Source organism: Cyanistes caeruleus, chromosome Z (genome assembly GCF_971803275.1).
Source record: "Cyanistes caeruleus chromosome Z, bCyaCae1.hap1.1, whole genome shotgun sequence".
Classification (NCBI taxonomy): domain Eukaryota; kingdom Metazoa; phylum Chordata; class Aves; order Passeriformes; family Paridae; genus Cyanistes; species Cyanistes caeruleus.
The window spans coordinates 47,204,122-47,224,763 of NC_141732.1; the positions used below are offsets into that span (position 1 = coordinate 47,204,122).

Sequence of the window (20,642 nt, forward strand, 5' to 3'; positions counted from 1 at the left end):
TTTGGGGGAAGACCCTTTTCCTAACATCATCCTAAACCTCCCCTGACACAACTTCAGTCCATTCCCTCAGGTTCTGTCACTGGTCACCAGAGAGAAGAGATCAGTGCCTGCCCCTCCTCTTCCCCTTGTGAGGAAGTTGTGGACTACAGTCAGATTTGTTCTCAGTCTCCTCCAGGCTGAACAGACCAAGTGACCTCAGCCACTCCTCACACAGCTTCCCCTCAAGGCCCTTTGCCATCTTTGTGGCTGTGCTTTGGATGCTAACAGTTTAATGTCTTTCTTATATTGTGGTGCCCAAAACTGCCCCACGACTCAAGGTACGGACATGGTGAAGGGTTTGTTTTGTCTCCTTGGAAATGACAGATGTTAGAACCTTCAGTTACCACCTTTTACATGTATTACATTGCTTCAGAAACAGTGTTAAGCAACAGGAACAAAACCCTATTAGAAAATGAAATTACTAACACTGTCTTGACAGAAAAGTACAAAACTTAATATCCTGTTGCTGACATCAGAAATTAGTATTTTCAATTATATCACTTACCTCGTTCTGTGTATTGTTCCAAAGGAAGCTGATAACTTGAGCTTTGAATTTCTACAGAAGCAAAGGAAATATGCATTTATATTTTCTTTGACCAAATAAGCTGCTGAAATAGAGGCAGTTACCTGAAACAACTTACTGCCACATCAACATACATTGAGCTAGGCAAGTGGAAGGGGTGGAGATTTGAACTCACATGTCCTTGCATTCTGTGAGTGGAAAACTATGGATTAACCTTGCACTGGAATTTCCCATCTATCTCCCAGGACTCACTAATTCAAGTGAAAACTTAGAAACTGTATGAAATGTGCATTTGACTAATGTGAACTAGGCAGTGGGTGCAATTTTATCAAAATCAAGCAGGCTTATATAAGTTTTATGCAAAGATACACTAAAAGAATAGGTCATCTTAGTCCATAAGTACGTACCTCAAATTCATTTGTATTCACCGTTAGTGAGGGAACAAGGGAAAATAATTCATTCAGTGCTTTTAAAATGAGTGGTCTTGTATCACAACTCAGCTTTGGTGACAGAGCATTCCATGTAGAACGGATACAAACAACCTGCAAGCAAAGTGGGAGGCATCATTACTAAGAGCTATCCCTTACGCCCTATTCACTAAAACAATGTTTCTTTCCAGGTCCCTTGTCCTTGCCCTTCCTTCTTGAGAACAGAAATTAATAAATGGTTCATAAAAAGTAAAAAAGCAAGCATCTTAAAAATTCACTTGTAGCTCAACTGACATAACACAGTAATACTGCACAGTACTACACCAAGGAAAGCAACTACCAGTAGGAGTATTTAACATACTGTTAGCAATATACAGAGCTGTACATGAATCTTCATACCACATTAGTGCTCTACTTAACTTGGTGAAATTAGCTAAAAAGCAAGCTGTCTCTGAGAATTCAATAGGATGAAAGAAGAGGAAGCCACAGAAGAATCTATTTTTGCTGGGAGCCTTCCAAAACAAAATGCCTTTACTCTTTAAAAACAATAAAAGCCAAAAAGATTTGCAGAATAAATTCAAAACATAGAAGTTCAGGAATCCAGAAAACTGTTGGAAACTGTTACGCTACAATAAATACTAAACACTAATACCTAATACTGAATGCATTTACACTATAACTAGAGCACAGTAGGACACATAATTCGTCTCCCAGGATACATAATTTCTTTTCTGGAAACAACACACCTCTCACCCAGCTTCTTTTCAGCTTCAAAGATCTGCATGACAGCTCAACAAGCATTGTAGTTTTACACATTACAACATTTTGCATTTCCAGGCACTGAAAATGTCTGTAAGATAGTCAGTGGTATAGTTCTAGCTGAAAAATTATATACAGAAGCCATAAAAAGTAGCAGTTAAGTTTCTCAGGAATGTTGACTAGACAGCAATACTGATACTAAAACCTCCTCCCTCTTCCTTGTGAGATTTTTTCAATTGCCCAGGCTTTCTCTTGGTAATGAGCCATGTATTTTCCTGAAAACTTAAGTAATTTCCATGGTGTATTTCATCAAACCTGAATATTGCTACCTGTGGAGAACTGAACATTTCACAATTTTGCCCCTGTACCCAGATAATTCTGTCTATAACTTATCTGTTGTTACTACCTGTCCTTCAGATTTCAGGCTCCACTGCAACAAAAGGAGTACAAAACAGGAAAAAATACAAACCAAATAAATTACAAAAAACCCCAACAAACAAAAGCAAAAACCCCAAGAAACTATAACTCTCTTTACCCTACCCCACCCACACCACAGAACCAAGACACACAAAGAAAAACCTCAAACCCCAAACCATGTATGCTTAGAACCAAAGTCTAGACAAAAATTTTAAAATATCAGTGGCAAAGTGAAGTATAATTTTCAGCCGTCTAAAGAGAAAAACTGCAAATCAAGACTTAAAAGTCTGATCAAATGCCGTGAAAATGTCTTTCAGGCATAAAATATTACAACAAAGCAACAGAAAACAATGACATTGAAAAATACAAATTGATCTATGTAATAAAATCAAATAAAGGTATGTTTAAGAAGATATTCCACAAAGGCATTGAGAAAGGTAGGTTTAGGATTATTCTGCACTGAAAAAACGGAATGTTTTGTATCTCTGAATGCAGGTAATTGCCAAATTAGGCAGTCACTTCAGCGAGTGCAAAACACATTTCAGGGTGCAGTTTAAAAAACAAAGACGTATTTCGAGTTGAATCCATTTCAGGAATAGCAAACCCATGAGTGTGTTTCTATGGTAACAACCACTGATGGCTAGAAAGACCTCATCTGGTAACATTCCAAGGGAAAATGATACCTCTCTTTCCATTCTTTCAAAACAGACTGTTTTGAAATAAGAATAAGAAAAAAGGTCTTCCAGTGTTCAGAAAGACAGACGTATCTATTAGCACTAGAAGTTTCTCCTCAGCTATCTAGAAATGTTAAATTTGTAATGAGTTCCTTGTCTGGAAAACACAACATGTATTAATATGTAGAAAAAAGAAGTTGTGCATTCATGGGATTTGATCCTGTAATTTAGGAAGAATAACAAATCATTAGCTAGCCAAGCATGTTTAATTTCATTCTTTCCTACAGTAACACACATTCTTCAACTTCAGGTAAGAGTTAAAAGGCTTTAAAAATAGCCAGCATCCTAAAAAAAGTTTCAGATTTAGCTTAAGACTGTACAATTCCTTCTCAGATGGTATTTTCTAGGCTTGCAACTTAACAGCTACAGAGAACTCCTACCAAATGATGTACTGTAAACTAATGGAACAGGGGCACGGGAACAGTGGGAATCTGGTGATTTACACACCATAAAAACCCACAGTAAACAAAGGTAAAAGAAGCAGTAATAACCTTGACACGGTGTCTTCCTGGAGGAATGGACAACTGTGGTAAATATCTTGTGATGAAATTTATCTGCTAGTCATGAATCCCCAAGAAAAATCCCTCTGATTCCATAGACACTGAACAGCTCAACAAAGATGTCGTCTGAAAATGCAAAATACTCTAGAAAACTAGCAAGATTAAGAGGACTTAACAACACTGGTATGCTAATTACTGTCTTTAAAAAAAAAAGGATCAGTGCTATTCAGAAAATGTGTGTTTACTGATCTAGACATGCTAGTGTCATACTTTGGTAGAAGTTCTTAAGTCTGTTTTCATTTTTTGTTGTGTGGACTTTTTTCATTCTGGTTTGTTCAAATTAACATATCATTGTCATATGGAGATATTAATAATCATATAGCACTTTTTGTATAATACATTTCGTTTTACATTTATGTTTTCTTGTATTTTCAAAATTTACTTTAAAATAGCAAACTTGCCACTGCACAAAACACTGACTACTAGAGGGGAAAAAGCTAAAAGCTAAATTTTACAGATGCTGAGGAAAGACAAAGCACTTTTGCTTCAAGTGACCTACTGCCCTAAAAGGGTGAGAAAGGAGAAAAATAGAGAGTAACAACATTCCAATGTAAAGGGGATTTAAACACTATGCTTAGAAATTTTATTCTTGAATGTTTCTTGGCTGGCATACTGTACTTGATACATGAAATTAATTAGATGCAAGGATAGCCTAATATGAAGTGCACTAGCTTCTGTTGAAATCACTGGGGAAAAACAAGTTACCTGCTGAGAAACAGGAAATGCAATCTGGCAAGAACCGTGATTTTTTTCCATTTCTGACGTGCAAGTCACTGCGCATTATTCATTACAGACCTTTTGTTACACCTACCAAAAAACAAAACAGGGGGGCAGAAGCAGCTAGCCCTTCTGCAAAAGCTAAGCTTAGATTCTTAACACTAGCCATGTAGGATGCACTTTGAATAGAGCCATTACCTTTATATAAAACAATTGCGACAGTCAGCAGAGCGGATAACTATTTTTACAAAAGAGTCAGGCAAAGAAAGAAATGTTACGGCACATTTTATCATTGCATTACTTTAACAAATGAGCCTTTCTGAGACTCTCAGAACTCAACCCTGACAAAGCCACATGGTGTATAAGGTTCCATCATCAACCGAGTCAACACGATACGTATGAAAACATAATTTATCATTCTGGTTCAGAAGCTGACTGAAAGTTTGGTGCTCTTTAAAATCCTACATCTAAGCAGCTGCACATGGAAAAAGCTTGGAGACTATATCCCTTTCCCTTAAGTCAGTGGCAGAGACAGAAAACACCAGAACAAAACCAACCTCTATGATTATATCCTTTCTGCACTGCAAACTACAGTCTAAATAAGTAAGAGACAGACTAAATTACTTAACCTAAATGGTTACCCAGCTTGCCAAACCCCAAGAGAATTCCCTGTTGAAGTTTCAGAATAGCTAGTTGATAGATTTGGTCTCCCAGAACATTACCCTGTAGTTGGGGAAATAAGGCGAGTTGAACTTGGACAGGAAAAATCCACAAAATCCACGTCTGTCTGTCCATCCTTTCTTACATCCTTCCTTCCTTGTATCCTGAGAAATCTTAGCCTTCCATTCTTCAACTGATACAAGTGGTACAGTATACATCTGCTCTCAAATGAGGCTATTACAGCAGGATGTGAAATTTATCATATATCTAGATCCTACTTATTTGCAAGACAAAGTCTAAATACAATCCAGCCTACAAGAACACTGATTTAATAACAAGACAAACATTCAAATTATCTGTGTGACCTTATGAAGAGCCAAATTTCACACAAAAGGCAAACAAAAAAATTACCCTAAATAAACTGTTTCTTAGCTGCCAGTATCTGAAGATTTTCAATTATTTTGAATACAAATATCTCAATCATCTATGGATGATTCACTGTATTGTTCTTGGACTGCTAAGTGATTTCAAATAATGTGGCAATGGCTGGCCTTACATGCCATTTACATATGCAGTAAACAGTGCAGTGAAAGTGTATTAATAGATAACCATAAAATTGCCGTTAGGCAGAGAATGGGTAATCCAATATTCCTGCAGGATACAATTAGTTCATTACTCTGATGGCCTGTATAGTACAGTTTGTCAGTTGCAGATTCACAGCATGTCTGTGCCTGCACCACAACACCTGGATATCACTGTCTAAGGTGTGGAAACAAAGAGCCTTGTCTCTAACTTGGAGACGCTGTAGCATCGCAATACTATTTGGGTTCAAAGGGACCTCAGGATATTTCCAGCCCAGCCTCCTGCTCAAAGCAGGGTTACAAAGAGATCAGATCCAGTTGCTCAGGGCTGTATCCAAAAGCAATGTGAAAATCTCCAGGGAAGGACATAGCACAATCTCTCTGGCAGCTTGTCCCCTGGCTTGTCCTCTTCATCAGTAAGCAATGAATGCATTATGGTAAAACAGAAGCCTCCCAGCTGCTAGTTATTTCACTCCCTATCTGGTACACTCTATGAATGAGACACAGCAGGGCAGGTCACAAAAAAGTTACAAATATTACATTACTTAAGTGCTTTTCAGCCAAACAGAATTATGTACCATTCTTCCTTTCCAAATCCCAAGGAAAGCCCAGAAGGATGTCTTTGCAATAAACTGCAAAGCTGATTTAAAACTTCAGTCCATGCACTGAAGGGCTGATCTGTTGTGATGGAAGGTCACAGTACAATTTCCCAAGAACTATTAACTTACGTTGGAAGAGAAGAATTAAATTTGTCAGAAGAAAAAGAAATTCTGTAGCAACTCAATGTACTCTTAAAAAAAAGCCAATTGGGAAAAAAAGTTCATGAACCACGAGCAAAACTCGAAACACAAGAGCAAGCCAATTTAATCTTACCTCAGCCTCACAAAGTGCCCGTAGACCCTGTAATACTATGGCAGCGGGTGAAGCTTGATCAGGTTTTGTGCATTCATTTAATACCTGGGAAATTGCAGCCAACATGTCTGCTCCATGCTGATATGGTCTAAAGAAGAAAAAAAAAAAAATAGAAGGCAATATTCACAGATACACACAAGTAATAATTTATACACAAAAATCTATTTAGTCCTGGTTTTATTTAAGTGACAATTAAAACTGCCTAGAACTGGGAGTTCACACACACCAAAAAAAAAAAAAACAAACCCACACAAGGAAGATAATAGAGAGAGCTCTGAAGGTTGAGCGACACAGGGAATTAAATCACTAGGCATTAAGTTCAAAATGAAAGATCATGGAGTGGTTAAGTCATAGAAGGTTTTGTCTAAGCATGTTGTGTTCACTAAAAGATTACACCATTCAAGAAGGGACTGAGAATGAAAGTCCAAATGCATTATTAAAGACACTATTTTGCACTTTGTTCCAGTCTCTTGCAAGTAGCTTCTACTGCGTATTTGTGGAGATTCTACCACCAAATGTTTTCTGTTCCTATTACATCAGATAGCTATGTTTTCCCTTTTTTTCTTCCCCCCCCCTTTTCTTTTTCTGCTGCAGTGCCACTTGTCTTTCCAGCAGTGAGTGCATGGGCTGCTTTAGCTTTCCAGTCTATTAACGATCCATTCCGTTTCCTTGGGTTGTGGTGGGCAAGGTGTTCAACAATTCCTCATACTAGCTCTGTAAGAGATTCTGGTAAATAGTATCTCGTAGGTGATCTATATGCATGGTAAATTGCAACTTATCTATTTGTTCACACTTTCTTCCAAACAATTTCTAAATGCACAAAGATTGTGCAAACACCTGAACTCCAGCTGTATCACTTACCTGGCAAAAATATTACAGATGCATTGAGATTTCTTTTGCTTTCACTTTTAAAATATTTATTGAAAAATACTGTCTGGCAAAATGGAAGAAGGTTGAAGAGGTAAAGGAAAAGGTATTTTCTTTAGGAACTTGTTTTTTGTTGATACTTAAAAAATATATGAATCTTCCCAGCTGTTAATAGCTTCAAGAAGGAAAGTGAAAACTGGAACCCAAGATAGATGACAAACAGGAAAGATGGTATGGTGTGCATAAAACCATAAAGTAAATAAAACATAAACCAGTAAGTAAATACTGATGGATTTAGTAAACTGTAAATTATTTAATAACTGTAAATTATAATCAAGTACTGATATTCATGGATTGTTAGAGCTGGAAAGGATCAATGCATTATCCAATTAGACTTGCACAACAGTGTTCTGTGGTATTATATCTGAATAAAGACCAAAAATGTACATGTGAAAAAATATGGTTTTCAGAAAAAAAAATCTATCTTTCTTTGAACAGATGAAAAGAGAGACCGTTAGTTCTTTCTTCTGTTTTTTCATCTCTGACATTTTCCAGTCTGGAAGTGTTATGCCTGACGTTTCTATACTGAGCCAGTATAGGATGTATCTTTTGTTCCAGTATGAAGATCATTTAATTTTAACAGCATTTATATGTGTGTCCTATTAGTCATAACTATTAGTCATAATAGTAAACCCCAAACTTAAGTAGCTGCTCAGGTTAGTAATGGCTGAGACAGTGTCTCAACTAGAAAAATATTACTCACAATTAATGTAACAGAGTAAGTAAAAACAATGATGCAGTTTTTCTGAAAACAACTCTTTTCCTATACAAAGACATAAGATGGGTAACACTTGCACTTACCTCAGCCTACATATATCTCTTATACAAGCAGCTTTAGCAATCAGCTTTTCCCATTGAGCATCTTTGTCAACAGACACAGAGGGCATATCAGACATTGCCAGGAACTTCTGCAGTTCTGGGTAAATTCGATCCTAGAAAAGGTTTAATTTAAGAATTATCATCACACCTTTAAAAATGTGACTAGATTTTCAACTGGCAGCACTTTCACAGGACTTCTACATACCATTTTGATTTCTATTACTGCATACCATAATTCGCTTTTTTTCATAATTTGGCTCTAATGCTACATTGAGATCAAACTGGCTTTTGTAGACCAGGTCTCAACTGAATCTTTAAAAAAACCAGAACCAAATTATTAGACATAACTTGTGCTGGTTTTGTCTGGGAGAGAGTTAATGCTCTTCACAATGGCTGGTGTGCATGTGTGTTTTGGATTTGTGCTGAACACAAAGGTTGACAATACAGAGATGCTTTTGTTATTACAGCCCAGAGAGGTGACCCAAACTGACCAGAGAGGTATTCCAGACCGTATGACATCATGATCAGGATATAAAGTGGAAGGAAGAAAGAGGAAGGGGGAGACATTTGGATGGATGATATCTGTCTTCCCAAGCCACCTTTACACATGATTTCTTTCCTGGAGATGGTTGAACACCTGTCTGCCCACGCAAAGCAGTGAATTAATTCCTTGTTTTGCTTCGCTTGTATGCACAGCTTTTGCTTTCCCTATTAAACTGTCCATCTCAACCCACCAGCTTTATTCCTTTCACCCTTCTGATTTTTCTCCCCGGTCTTATTTGTGGGTGGGGGTGTGAGTGAGTGGCTGTGTGGTACTTGGTTGCTGGCTGGGGTTAAACCACAGCACTGAAGTCTTGTTCTTACTGCACAAAAAGCCATTCTTCAAACAATTTTCTTCTAATCACAGTTCAAGATGTCATGAAATGAAAAGGCAGTTTCATGAAAGATATACTATTGAAATATTCCACTAGAAGATCAGTGTAGGCACCATTAACACCATTTACCTCACAGAGCTGACAATGACATACTAGTAGAAGAAATGCTCCAAAATTATTTTCTTCCTTGGTTAGTGGTAATTAAGTTTTTCAACTGGACTTATTATAGTGACACTACAAGAAGTTTCTAACCTGTCTTTCCCATAATGATGTCATCAGCCGCGAGGCAATTGCTCTGAGCTTAGGTGTGCTCCCCAGCATGTGTATAGCACGTAGAATCTGAGCTACACAAACCTGAAAGAAATTTTTAACCAAGTGTTTTTGTTATTTTGTATGTCCAAGGACAAAGAGTAATCTACAAATCATTATTTTACAACCAAGTACAACCAGGAAAAAACATCCAACATCAGTATCAGAAATAACCTGAATGTCATCTTCCAAAACACTTCAGCAAATAAGTCCAAGAGCATCCTCTCATGACATATATAATCATCATACAGTGTAGACAGTATAATGTACATTTCACTTTAAAACAAGTATTATATTTCATCCAAAATACTGCAAAGTAATGCAGAAGCTTAAAAATCAGTTAAACAAGATATACATTGCTCAGTCTAAATAGCTTTTATATGACCTTTTCATATTTTTATACAGTTTTCATTTTATTAAAAATATACCGCTTTTATACAGTTTTCATACAGTTTTATATAGTTTTCACATTTTTTATACAGTTTTCATTTTACTAAAAATCTTTCATTCTGACCTTATGTACACCAAGTGTAGGCAATGTATACATTATCTCCCTGTAAAGTGCAGGCTCCAGAGGTCTCCCCAATTTAAATATCAGAACTGGGATCAGATTTGGGACCTAAAACAGAACAAATGCAGGAAATAAATTTTCCAAATTTGCCAACATGATACCTTAGAAAAGACAATGAACTTGTCCCAACATATTAGAAAATCATACCTGGTATTTATCTTTTTCTGCCTAGATATATGACAAATCTGTCACATAATACAATATAATTTACTGCATTCTTTAGTATAGGGTACGAAACTTCCAGAGAGCTGCTGCTGAAGTTACAATAAAGTAAAGGAGACATATATCTCCATTCCCTTTTTGATCAGATTTTCACACCAGCATGTGCTACAGTTTTTTCTTGTGTACCTTCTTATCACTGTGTGATAAGATCACTTTAAATCTAATCTTAAATTAAATCATTATGTCATTTTTTATGACTGCTTAAACACAAACACACATAGACACACAAATATATATGCTATCTATGTATGATATTTATATATATATATATATATATATATATGAGTGGTTTATACAGATATTGGTTTAAAAAAATGGAAAATTCTAAATTCTGCTATAACATTTGTTTCAACATGCGTTTTTACATGAACAAATGGTAACACTGTAAAAACATTTGTCTAAGTCCACAGGAAGAATAATAATTAATTATTCAAGTGCTCTGGGATTTTGCATACTTGGCTCTGTTCTAGTTCCAAATCAGAGACCAAGAAAAAAATGGTTTGTTCTCAGAGTCATCACTATCTTTACAATTCAGCAGTGTAAACTGATGCTTCCACAAACTTAAACCAAATTTTGGAATCTGCATTTACCACGTAATGAATTAACTATCATGCATTACTATTTTAAATTTTCCAAATAGTATTCAACATTCTTAAATAGAACAAATCCTTTTATAAACCAAAAATATTCCAGATTTTTTTGTGGAATTGACTAGTCTTCCTCTTTCTCTATTTCTCAAGGTTCTGTCTACTTTCCATAGAATCAGTCATCACCCTATGACCTGCCTAGAAAGAGGCACAATCAATAAATGAGGCTGAGAATTTAGGGTAATATTAATTTGAACAGATTTTAACACCCGAACTGAAAGCATCTTCCCACTGGCAACTTCCCGTCCCCTTCTTTCAAACTTTTGGATTTAAGAAAAGCTGGGCAGTTTTACAGCTTCAGTTGTGTCCTGATTTTGTCTAGGCTAGATCTAAGTTTCTTCACAGTACCTTGCTGGCAATGATTTGTCAATAAAAAAGTGCTTGAAAACACTGATGTTCCCTATTGTCATGATATTCTTTAAAACAATAAAGGGCATGGGGGGAAGTAAATTATACCACTTCTCTAGCACATGGCAGAATTGATGTAAATTCTGGTCCCAGTTAAAATTCGGCAATAAATTAAATGTTAATGTCTGCATTAACATTGAAACACAGAAAAGTGAAACCTGCACTCCAAACATGAGATTTAATTTGCTGTCCAACCTTTTCTTCCCACTCCCTAACTAATGATTTGTTTAAGCTAGTCTGAGCAGTTGTTTTTTCCCACTTTACCCATGCTAGAGACAACAGCACTGCCTGAGAGAAAATTATGTATATTACTATATAGGAAGAAAATGAAAATTAACTTTCTGATTAAAGAGAACCCAAAAGAAGACTTTAGTGCCAAAGGCTCAACATCCTTCAAGCAAGACCTTGTTTTGGCTAAATCAAGCCTTAGGTAACAGGGAGGTTGTGCAGAAACGAAATAGTACTGGTAGACAAAAAGTCCCCTTTAATATAGGAGACCTGATAGAGGAAAGTAGTTTTATTTCTGGGCACCTCTTGTACCCCGAGTGTCAAGAAAAAAATATAGCACCTGATTTACTGTTACCTACATCTTTGAATGATAGAAGGTAAACTGCAGGGTGATGAGTAAGCAGTGGCATTGGGTATCTTTGGGGCAAAGGTAATCATTAACTCTAACACAGCAACCTGCATCACCATGTTACATTTCAAAATCCTCAAGGAGGTCACACATGCTCCTCCACTGATTAACTGTTAACACGTGAATAGGGAAGGAATGTCTCCTAATAAAATTATCCAAAAAGTCTCATATGCAGCAGAATAACTGGAAGGCTCCCAGCTCAGAGGATAAGAGGATTTTGTCAGTTCTTTATATCACATCCATCCCTGATAAATGCTGTGCTGGGCAAATAGGCTATATAAAATGGCAATAGAGATGACTTTATGATATGTCATCATAATGGATCAACATCCTTACCTAAGTTGCTTACTTCCAATCTCTTCCCATAGTACCCCTTCCTCTTGCCAGAGGCAGATTCTTGGGGAACTCAGTTTCATCTTAAGCTAGTTCTCTAATCAATAGACTACTTCCTTCATTTTTCTCAGTGCTAGCTACCCCGGATTACACATTAGCAGTGAGACCAAATGGTATTAAAAATAAATTATATTCATAATCCTTAGTTATAGCAACATTTAAACCCTCTAAGGTCAGTCTGCTTAAGCCCAGCCTTCATCAGCTGTGATGGGAAGCTCATTTCAAGTCCTGTGTCTACATTAATTATCTTGTTACAAAATTTATTCTACAGTAAACATATATTAAATCAAAGTTTTACAACGACTTTTACAGTAACATGTAGTAAACAGAAACTAAGTTTGATTTACAACATTCTCAGGAAATGTTTATGCATGTACTACTGTAAAGAGAGTTAGAAACTTCTTTAAAAGTGTTATCCTTTATGGATTGTTTGTTTTGAACTGTATATTTCAATTGTAAGATTAGGAAAGACTCCAAAATGTTCTGGTACAGTAAAGCTGCTCCTCTCTCAGTCTCCCTCATATAATAGACAAACAATGCTGAGATTTATTTCAATATTAAATTTATGCTATGTCTTCATCAAGGGTGTAACAGCTCCACAAAGCTGATATGACAATTCAGTAATTCCCAGTAGGCAGGAACCAGCTTCAGAATGGTAGGCCTGCTGCCTATCAACACTGCCTTCTGCATTCCCCATGGTAGTAGAGGATGCAGAAGTTAGGTCAAGACTGACATTAGGAATCTGAAGAAGGGTATTGGCATCATGTTTTCTGAGTTTAAAACTAATTTGCAGCACAAAAATGATGCTGAGTTTTTTCAACAATTATCCTTTTTAAAATAAAAGTAAATATGTGAGACAAAATGGTACTATTTAATAAATTTACCTGAGAAGCATTCTCTACCATTTGGTGGCATGATTTCTTTTTTCTGAGCTATGGGATAACTGCTCTTCAAAAGCAGAAGCTAAGAGAGAACAGTAGGTTTCATTTCTCGGTGGAATTTTGGCAGATCAACCATCAAGCTAGTTGTCCAGCAGCCAAGAGAGCAAAATGAGAAGATTTCTGAAAGCATACAGTACTCTGGCATTTTTTGTCTCTATGAACAAGACAAAACTACTGGACAATTCAGATGAAGGCACAAGTTTTTCAGATAAGCACATAAAAGTAGCTAAGTTTCTCTTCATAAAACTATAAAATAAATTTCTCTCAAAAATCAGAAGCACTTTTTAGAAAACACAAGCTAGGTTTTCAGGTTTCATATACTTTAGCAGGATCCTAATCAGTAAGTTCTTCTCCTTGCAGCACAGCAAGGGTTTCACAGCGTGTAACACCAGTTTCTGCACAAGACAATTCATCCAATTAGAAAGACTTTATTAAATCCTTCATGTGTCTCTGCAGCCTGTGCAGTGATTTGACTTCAGAAGCACATGTACTACTCTTCATTCCTTAGCCTTTAGAAAATTCTTCTGGGCTTCCATAGTGCAAGTTCAGAACCACTACTCCAAAATGTTTCAGCTAAAACCAAAGGAAAAAAAAACCAAACCAAAAAGTATAACCAGAACAATATCTGCAAGGTCAGTTATGGTGATAATTTTTAAACTTAGTGATGTTTTAAGTGGCCCATCAGGTTAGACAACAGATGCCTTGTAAAAACAACATTTAGTGTGAAAACTAAATACTAGCTAGTTTTAGTGAACTCTGTGAATTTGTAATAAACATGAAAGCAATCTCTCTTTCTGACTGTTTTGTTTTGAAACACAATTCTTCAACTAGATTTTGCACAGGAATAACCTGTGGCTTTTCAATTCAATATCCACAGCTACAACCATTGAGTCCCTTTGTGAGCAACAAAGTAATGGAATTTCACAAGCAGCAGAATTCGTGAATGTCTAGATGACTTCAAAAAAGCCAAATAACTAACGACAAAAAACCCCACCACACAATTCTTGTTATGCTATGACCTTCACCACGACATCTCAGCATTTCTATATACTCTGCTGGAGTACAGGTAATTCACAGTGGCTCCAAAGTAGACACTGCTTAATTCTGCCCTGTAGATATTTAACTTCTGCAACATTAAGTGCTGAAGTAGTAACTAGTAAACTTCTAGCACAAGTTTACTTTGATTTGGATGTGATTCAAAGATTCAAAGAATTCAGAATACATCTGTTACAAATGGAGTGTTTAAGTGCCACTAACACTACAAGGACAGATTCAAGGCAACATAGATGTAATTGTATAAAAGTAAGATTTGGCTTAACAGCCACTTTTTGTTTTCTTCTTTCCATACGTGTCCTCTGACTTCTTTCTTCTTCAGAACAGCTTTCAAACTGTTTCTGTGCTGCACACCACTCTCCACTGCAACCTTCAGAAAGTCCCCTAAGGAACTGAAGACTCAAAATGTCTAACAAGTTTGTTGTGATGAGTTTTTCACTTTCTTAAACTTACATTCCAACCATTTATTTCCACCATCTTTTATAAAACACCATTTATTTCTGTGGAACTGAATAAAACACTGAAGCAAATATAGCAATTCGTGAAGTATAACTCTGACATCAATATGTTAGCGTTAGTTGCCATCACACTGCTGACTGAATTTATTAAAGTAATCAGTTATACCCTCCATCCAGAAGCCTCAATGCTTTCTCTTGCTGTACTGTTATTGCAAGAGAAAGATGAGACAAGTCTAAGGTAATTTTTCTGCCTTAGAGAGAGCACTGAACCTACAAGACACAACATGATAATCTTTCAGGGCAGTGCTACACTGCAAGAATCTCTGTGGAACCATTAAGCAGACTCAGAACTAAAATAACTTGTCAGAGACAAGACAGATGCCAGGGGATGCCAAGTTCAAGTGAGACAGACAGTAAGTTCAAGTTTCAAAGCAGTAAAATATTTTGGAGTAAAATATGTCATTTAAAATATAGAAATGCATTAAATATTGCTAACTGTAGAATATGGTGTCCTTGGTTGCACTTAACCGAGGACTATGAACAGAAATATCATCCCAGCGAAGAACACTATTTTTCCCACGCCAAATTTTTAAACACTACTCAGCAGAACATCTGCTACATTACCAATTATACTGATTGCTTTATGTGATACTACTACAGAGATACCTGATTACATATTTTGCAGAAAACTATTTTAAAGCCCACAGTAGTCTTAAAAACTAAAAGCTCTCCATCTACACACCTTATCAGCTGACAAAACATAAGCCCGCAAGAAAGTATCAACAAATCAGGTTGAGTTCTGCATTTCTACAATGATTTCTAACTCACATGGACTTCTGCTGATTGGTAGGGAAGCAAAAAATATGATGAAGTCTAAATGTCACCTTCTCATTGCCTCTGGACACAAGCCATACTTCCCAGTGCCAGGGAGGACTTTTCATGAGCCTGGAAGGGTTCTTAGGTATTCATTCATTCAAAGGTATTCTGACTACCACTGTTAGCTCAACAAGGTATGCCCGTTAATCTTACTTACTGTACTGGTGAACAAAACTTTTGGCTTAAAGAAAGAATAAACAAAGCAGAAAAACCCACTCAGATAATACTAAACACAATCAGCTTCAGGTTAAATCACTCTCCCTTTATCTGTCTAAAGCTTCGGTAATTCTGCCAGCTTGCTCTTTAATTTGTCTCTAAACCTGTTCATTTAAAGTCAGTGGAGCTATTTTAGATTAATGCAATGAAATTCATAGCAGCCACTCCCTACAGTCAGGCTTCACGGCATTCTGCTCAGGTAACATATTACTTCAGTGGTATTTTTTCAGCAAGTTATTGCTTTTCTTGTATGACTGTTAAACTGCATTTTCAACAACTATATCAAATAGTTAATAAACAAAGCATTATTCCTTTCCCTCTCCCGTAATATGCCACTGATAATTCATCCAACTCAAAGACCCAATGCAGTAAAACAGGTTAGAGCCAGTTCACAAAAACAGAAACCCACTCTCAGTGTACCTGGAGCTATCTTGGTCATTTTTACACAACTAGCTAGGCACAAGGAGAAGCCTGCCTTACTTGCAGCAGACTGGATCACAAGTCCAAGCAAGGTTCCTAGAACAGGGCAGATGTATGTTTTACCTACCCTTTTCCTAGAGAATTTACAAGGACTGGGACCTAGATCCCTGGTTACAAACTATTTAGTGGACATGTCAAACAACTTAGAGATGAGGTGTATAAATCATAATAGTTTTGAAAGCTGACTTACAGAAACATTTTCAAGAAAAAACAAAGTTAAAGAAGAGATATCCAGGTGGTTCTGCATCAGCTCAGCTTTGCTTTTATACAGAAGTGCAATTAATTTTGCTTACTCCTGACCTTTGAATAGTTAGATGCTTTCTACTTAAGTGAGAAACTGAAGTTTTAATAACTACTTAAAAAAAAAATATGTCAACAAAGCATCTATAAATTTCCTTCGCCTTTGTGACTTCCCTCAAAAATCTGTCTCAATTACAGAAGCAAATATATCCAGAAGACTCATTTCTTACTCTTGGCTTAGGATGACATTGCCACCGTCAGATCATAGTTTTCATCACTGCTAAATTTTACATTCTTTCCCTTTTCATTGATTAGGTCTGCACCCTTCCTCTCAACAAGAGGTCTAAATGGCTTGTAGGAGGTAAAAAGTGTTATTTTTCAGTAAAATTATTCTACTCCTAGCCTGTCTGCTACTTAAAGGATTTTGTTTTTCCTCAAGATAAGATTTCCTGGAGACGATATTTTTATGCAACCAGTTTTCCAACATTTACTTAAAGAATTATTTTTTTTAAACTCTTGTGCAAACTTGCAAACATGCAAACTCGTTGAGAAGAAAGCAATTTAAAAAACCCCAAAGAAAATAAAGCCTGTCTTTATGGCATAAACTAAAGCTGAATCAACACTTCTCTCCTGCCTATTTTACAAACTAGTTATGGTTGTTTCTGTTCAATGCCTTCTGCATTGCTGTTTCCAGATAACCTCCTTTATCTTTCCAGATTATGTAGGTAAGTTTGAGCATCCTGTATAATTCTAGTTTGAATTCAGCATTGAAATATATAAAGACTATGCACATATTTCTAAGAAGCAAGAACGAAGATGTCACAAGGGGCTTGGCAGTCTTCCAGTAACCACAAAAGAACATAAAGAATAATTCATAAGGTCACCAGAAGTTAGAAATTATTTGGTAGCCCCTTTTCAGCTTCCTCATGTTGTATTTTCATGCTTCCTGGATAATATCAACAAATAAACCAGTCTCCTTTCCTAAGTCTAAACAACCACAAAATACTCCAAAACAGAGACATAATACATACTTTTGCTCTAGGTGACACACAAAAGAGAGCAAGCTCAGAGTATATGTGGGCGCATGTCTGAGCAGGATGAGGGGCAGACTGCATCAGCAACTGCAGTTTCCAGATGTCAACAGCTGGTGAGACTGGGATCCAGAGGGCATGTTTTCAACACACTGACACACTGTTGCTGCAGGGATCCCTACTGTATCTACTGGAAATGCAGCTTTGCCACTTGTCAGAACTAGGATCATGAAGCTGTGGCAGACTTGCCCCTCTCAGGCTGCAAAATCCAACCCAAGCGCTGAAAAAAATCCCAAACCACTAAAAAGAAAACTTTATTTATTTTTAAGTAAATACCTGAGAACAATCAGCCTTGGCTATTTCTGTTGTAGCCTGGAGTACATCACGAAGACTGTCTCCATTTTCTTGGACCAGTAGATAAGCCAACAAAAGAAAAACATGGGCAGGTACTTGAGTGCTAACAGGTAGCAGTGACTTCACTGAAGATAACCACTTACTAACTGCAGACTTCTCTTTCATGAGCTCCATCATCTTCCAGGTTGTATATAATGAACTGTAAGAGCTGGTTATGGGGCAAAGGAGTTTGTAGGACACCTGAGAACAAGGAAAAAAAATGGAAATCTCAATCAAACAAGTAAGATACCATGAAAGAACAATCATAACATCCAAAATATTTTTTATGGTTCCAATGCAATAAATATAAATAATAAGCTGTGATACATTTTTTCAAAATATTTTATATGAATTCTTGCACTATAGATGTTTCAATGGGTAAATAATTCCCTGCTTAGGAGTTCCTATTTTATCTGACATCCATCATTCCTGTTCTTGATGGTAACTGCAGTGCTACTTGCCCCCTAAAAAGGACATTGTAATTCTGGAGTATGTTAAAAACTTACATTCCTAACAATGACAAGATAATCCCAGAAATTTAACTATCATCTACACTATTTTTTAAAACTTTCTTAACTCTTAATAGGACTTAATACCATAGTACAAGTTAACCTGACTTTACATATTTTGTTTAAGAAATGCTTTGCTTCTCAGAACAAAATGTTCTACAATTGTGCCACTGAAAACAGGAAAGTAAACTCTATCCAATTTGTTGGGTTAGAAAGCTGACATTACTTTAATAGCATTCCTGTATGCATGGGGAATTCTTTGTAACCTAACAGACTGGGTTATATTTCTGAAACTAATATATATTCATCCCATTTTTGAACACATCTATATATGCTAACTATTTTTGTGGACTTGTTTGGATATGGCTCCAGATCTTCTGATAAATCTTTTCTCTTTGAAAGTACCTCAAATATGTTATCAAGTCACTATGTATTTCTCTTATCATTCTTTGGTCTGACACACAACCCTTGTTCTCAAAACTGAGATATCAGCTAGGACATATTAATCACTAACAAAAATAAATAAGGAAGCACTAGCTGGAACATGACGTATTAGTCACACTCACAGGGAGGTAAGACAAGGCCACACTAACTTTTGGCATTTGAACTAAGCGCTGTAGGGTACAAAACTAGGCATTAACCAGGAATATAGGGATCATATACTATTGTGATTAAGTTAAAAAAATTTTCCAACATCTTTCCCCACTTCTCCATATATGTCTTATATACAGAAATACAACCCTTTCAATTAACAGCTGCAGCCATGGAAGACACCATTTAGCAGCATGAAAGTTGTAAAATACAAACAGGGAATTCTTTTAAGTCTGATTTTTATATAAGGGTATATATATTTTAAAGCTCCTGTAAAATAAAGTTCAAAGTTTTTCATTAAAATAAGAAAGCTTAATACAAAATTCGACATCTCTTTCCCACTAATTATTTGCTTCCTTAGAAAATATCTTTACGCTATCAAGACAGTAGTTAGCAGGCACTAATCAGGTGAAGAACATTTATATAAAGATAAGGTGAAGAAAATAGTTGAGAAGAGATTTCCAGATGAACATTAAAAGTGGAATTCAGAATCCAAAAGGCTAGGGCTCATTCAGCTTTTAATAACCAGGGGGAAAAAGACACTGAGTGGCAAAAGCTGTTCTAATTAAAACTGCAGAATTTCATTTTACTCACACTGTTTGATTCAACATAAATTTATTTTGGCTAATGGAAGGTAGAACGCCCTTGCATTTGAGATTACTCTTCAAAAATTACATTAAAATTAGCTTATTTCATTACTTACACATTACAACTACTGTATGTTAAAAATCAGCCATCTAAAGTGCTATCTCCTTTGGCTGGCAAAAATCTCTTCTGAATACATCTGTGATGCTTCCATTTATAGAGAAAGGTATTTAAACTTAATCCAAGGATATACAGAGGGCTAAGAGTTTCGGGACCCATAAGATATACTGTTTATTTTTCTGCCTGTAGAAAATAACAGGTCTTGAAATCAAGATCAGACTATGAAAGGTTTTTTACTGTTTGGAGTTTTCTTTGGGAGGGTGTTGTATTTTGCAGGTTTTTCTGTGTCTGTGGTGGTGGTTGTCATTTGTTTCAGTTTTTAAATATTTTAAGTGCCTGAGAAAAATTGCTAAAATTGGTAGAGCCTGAAATATTATCTTGATATTTCCCATTCCACATTACATCTCAAAAAGGTTTTGCTACATAGTTGTACTGACTCACTTCTCCCTTTATTGGGAGGCTATGATTACAATTTTATTTTACTGCTGCACTCTGAGTGAGTTAAGTACAAAATTTCAGTCTATCAACAACAAAAAATATATATAAGGGGGTGTGTGTGTATATACATGCACATACACTCACACACATATACATATATAAAATCCCTCAATGACAAAGTGTGCATGAGGGCCTAGCCCCATCCTAACTTTTAAAATCATGGCATGGAAGGTAGAAGTATTCCCCACTACCATCAATGCAAAAGGAGGGAAAAAAAAAAAAAAAGAAAGAAAAAAAGAAGAAAAAGTGCCATTAAAAAACATTTAACTTTTGAGTGCTGTTAAAAACAAAAAAAAAAAAAAGCATATGCTCAATGGAAAGGTGGCCAAATACCCACTGGGAACTACAAATCCTTCCTAGGGTTTTCAGGGTTGCACACATGAAGGTCAGGATTCAGCTAGAACTGGAATTGGCCAGAGATACCAAAACAAAGAAATGGCTGATCAGCTACATAAGCAGTGGCCCACAGGGAAGGTACAGGCCCACTACTAGACAAGACAGGGAAAAAATTAC

At 36.3% G+C, this 20,642-nt stretch overlaps 1 protein-coding gene across 4 annotated transcripts in view; it reads right to left on the reverse strand.

Moving 5' to 3' along the window:
• FOCAD (focadhesin) overlaps nucleotides 1-20,642 on the reverse strand; it is a 93,361-nt gene that overhangs the window by 41,989 nt on the left and 30,730 nt on the right. For all 4 annotated transcript variants that reach the window (XM_023943533.2, XM_086868029.1, XM_023943534.2 and 1 more), the window contains 7 exons: nucleotides 17,770-18,027; nucleotides 9,775-9,879; nucleotides 9,204-9,305; nucleotides 8,059-8,189; nucleotides 6,292-6,418; nucleotides 970-1,104; nucleotides 545-595 (listed from right to left, as the gene is read on the reverse strand). In XM_023943533.2, the coding sequence (XP_023799301.2) occupies nucleotides 545-595; nucleotides 970-1,104; nucleotides 6,292-6,418; nucleotides 8,059-8,189; nucleotides 9,204-9,305; nucleotides 9,775-9,879; nucleotides 17,770-18,027 (909 nt within the window). The remainder of the gene's footprint in view (nucleotides 1-544; nucleotides 596-969; nucleotides 1,105-6,291; nucleotides 6,419-8,058; nucleotides 8,190-9,203; nucleotides 9,306-9,774; nucleotides 9,880-17,769; nucleotides 18,028-20,642) is intronic.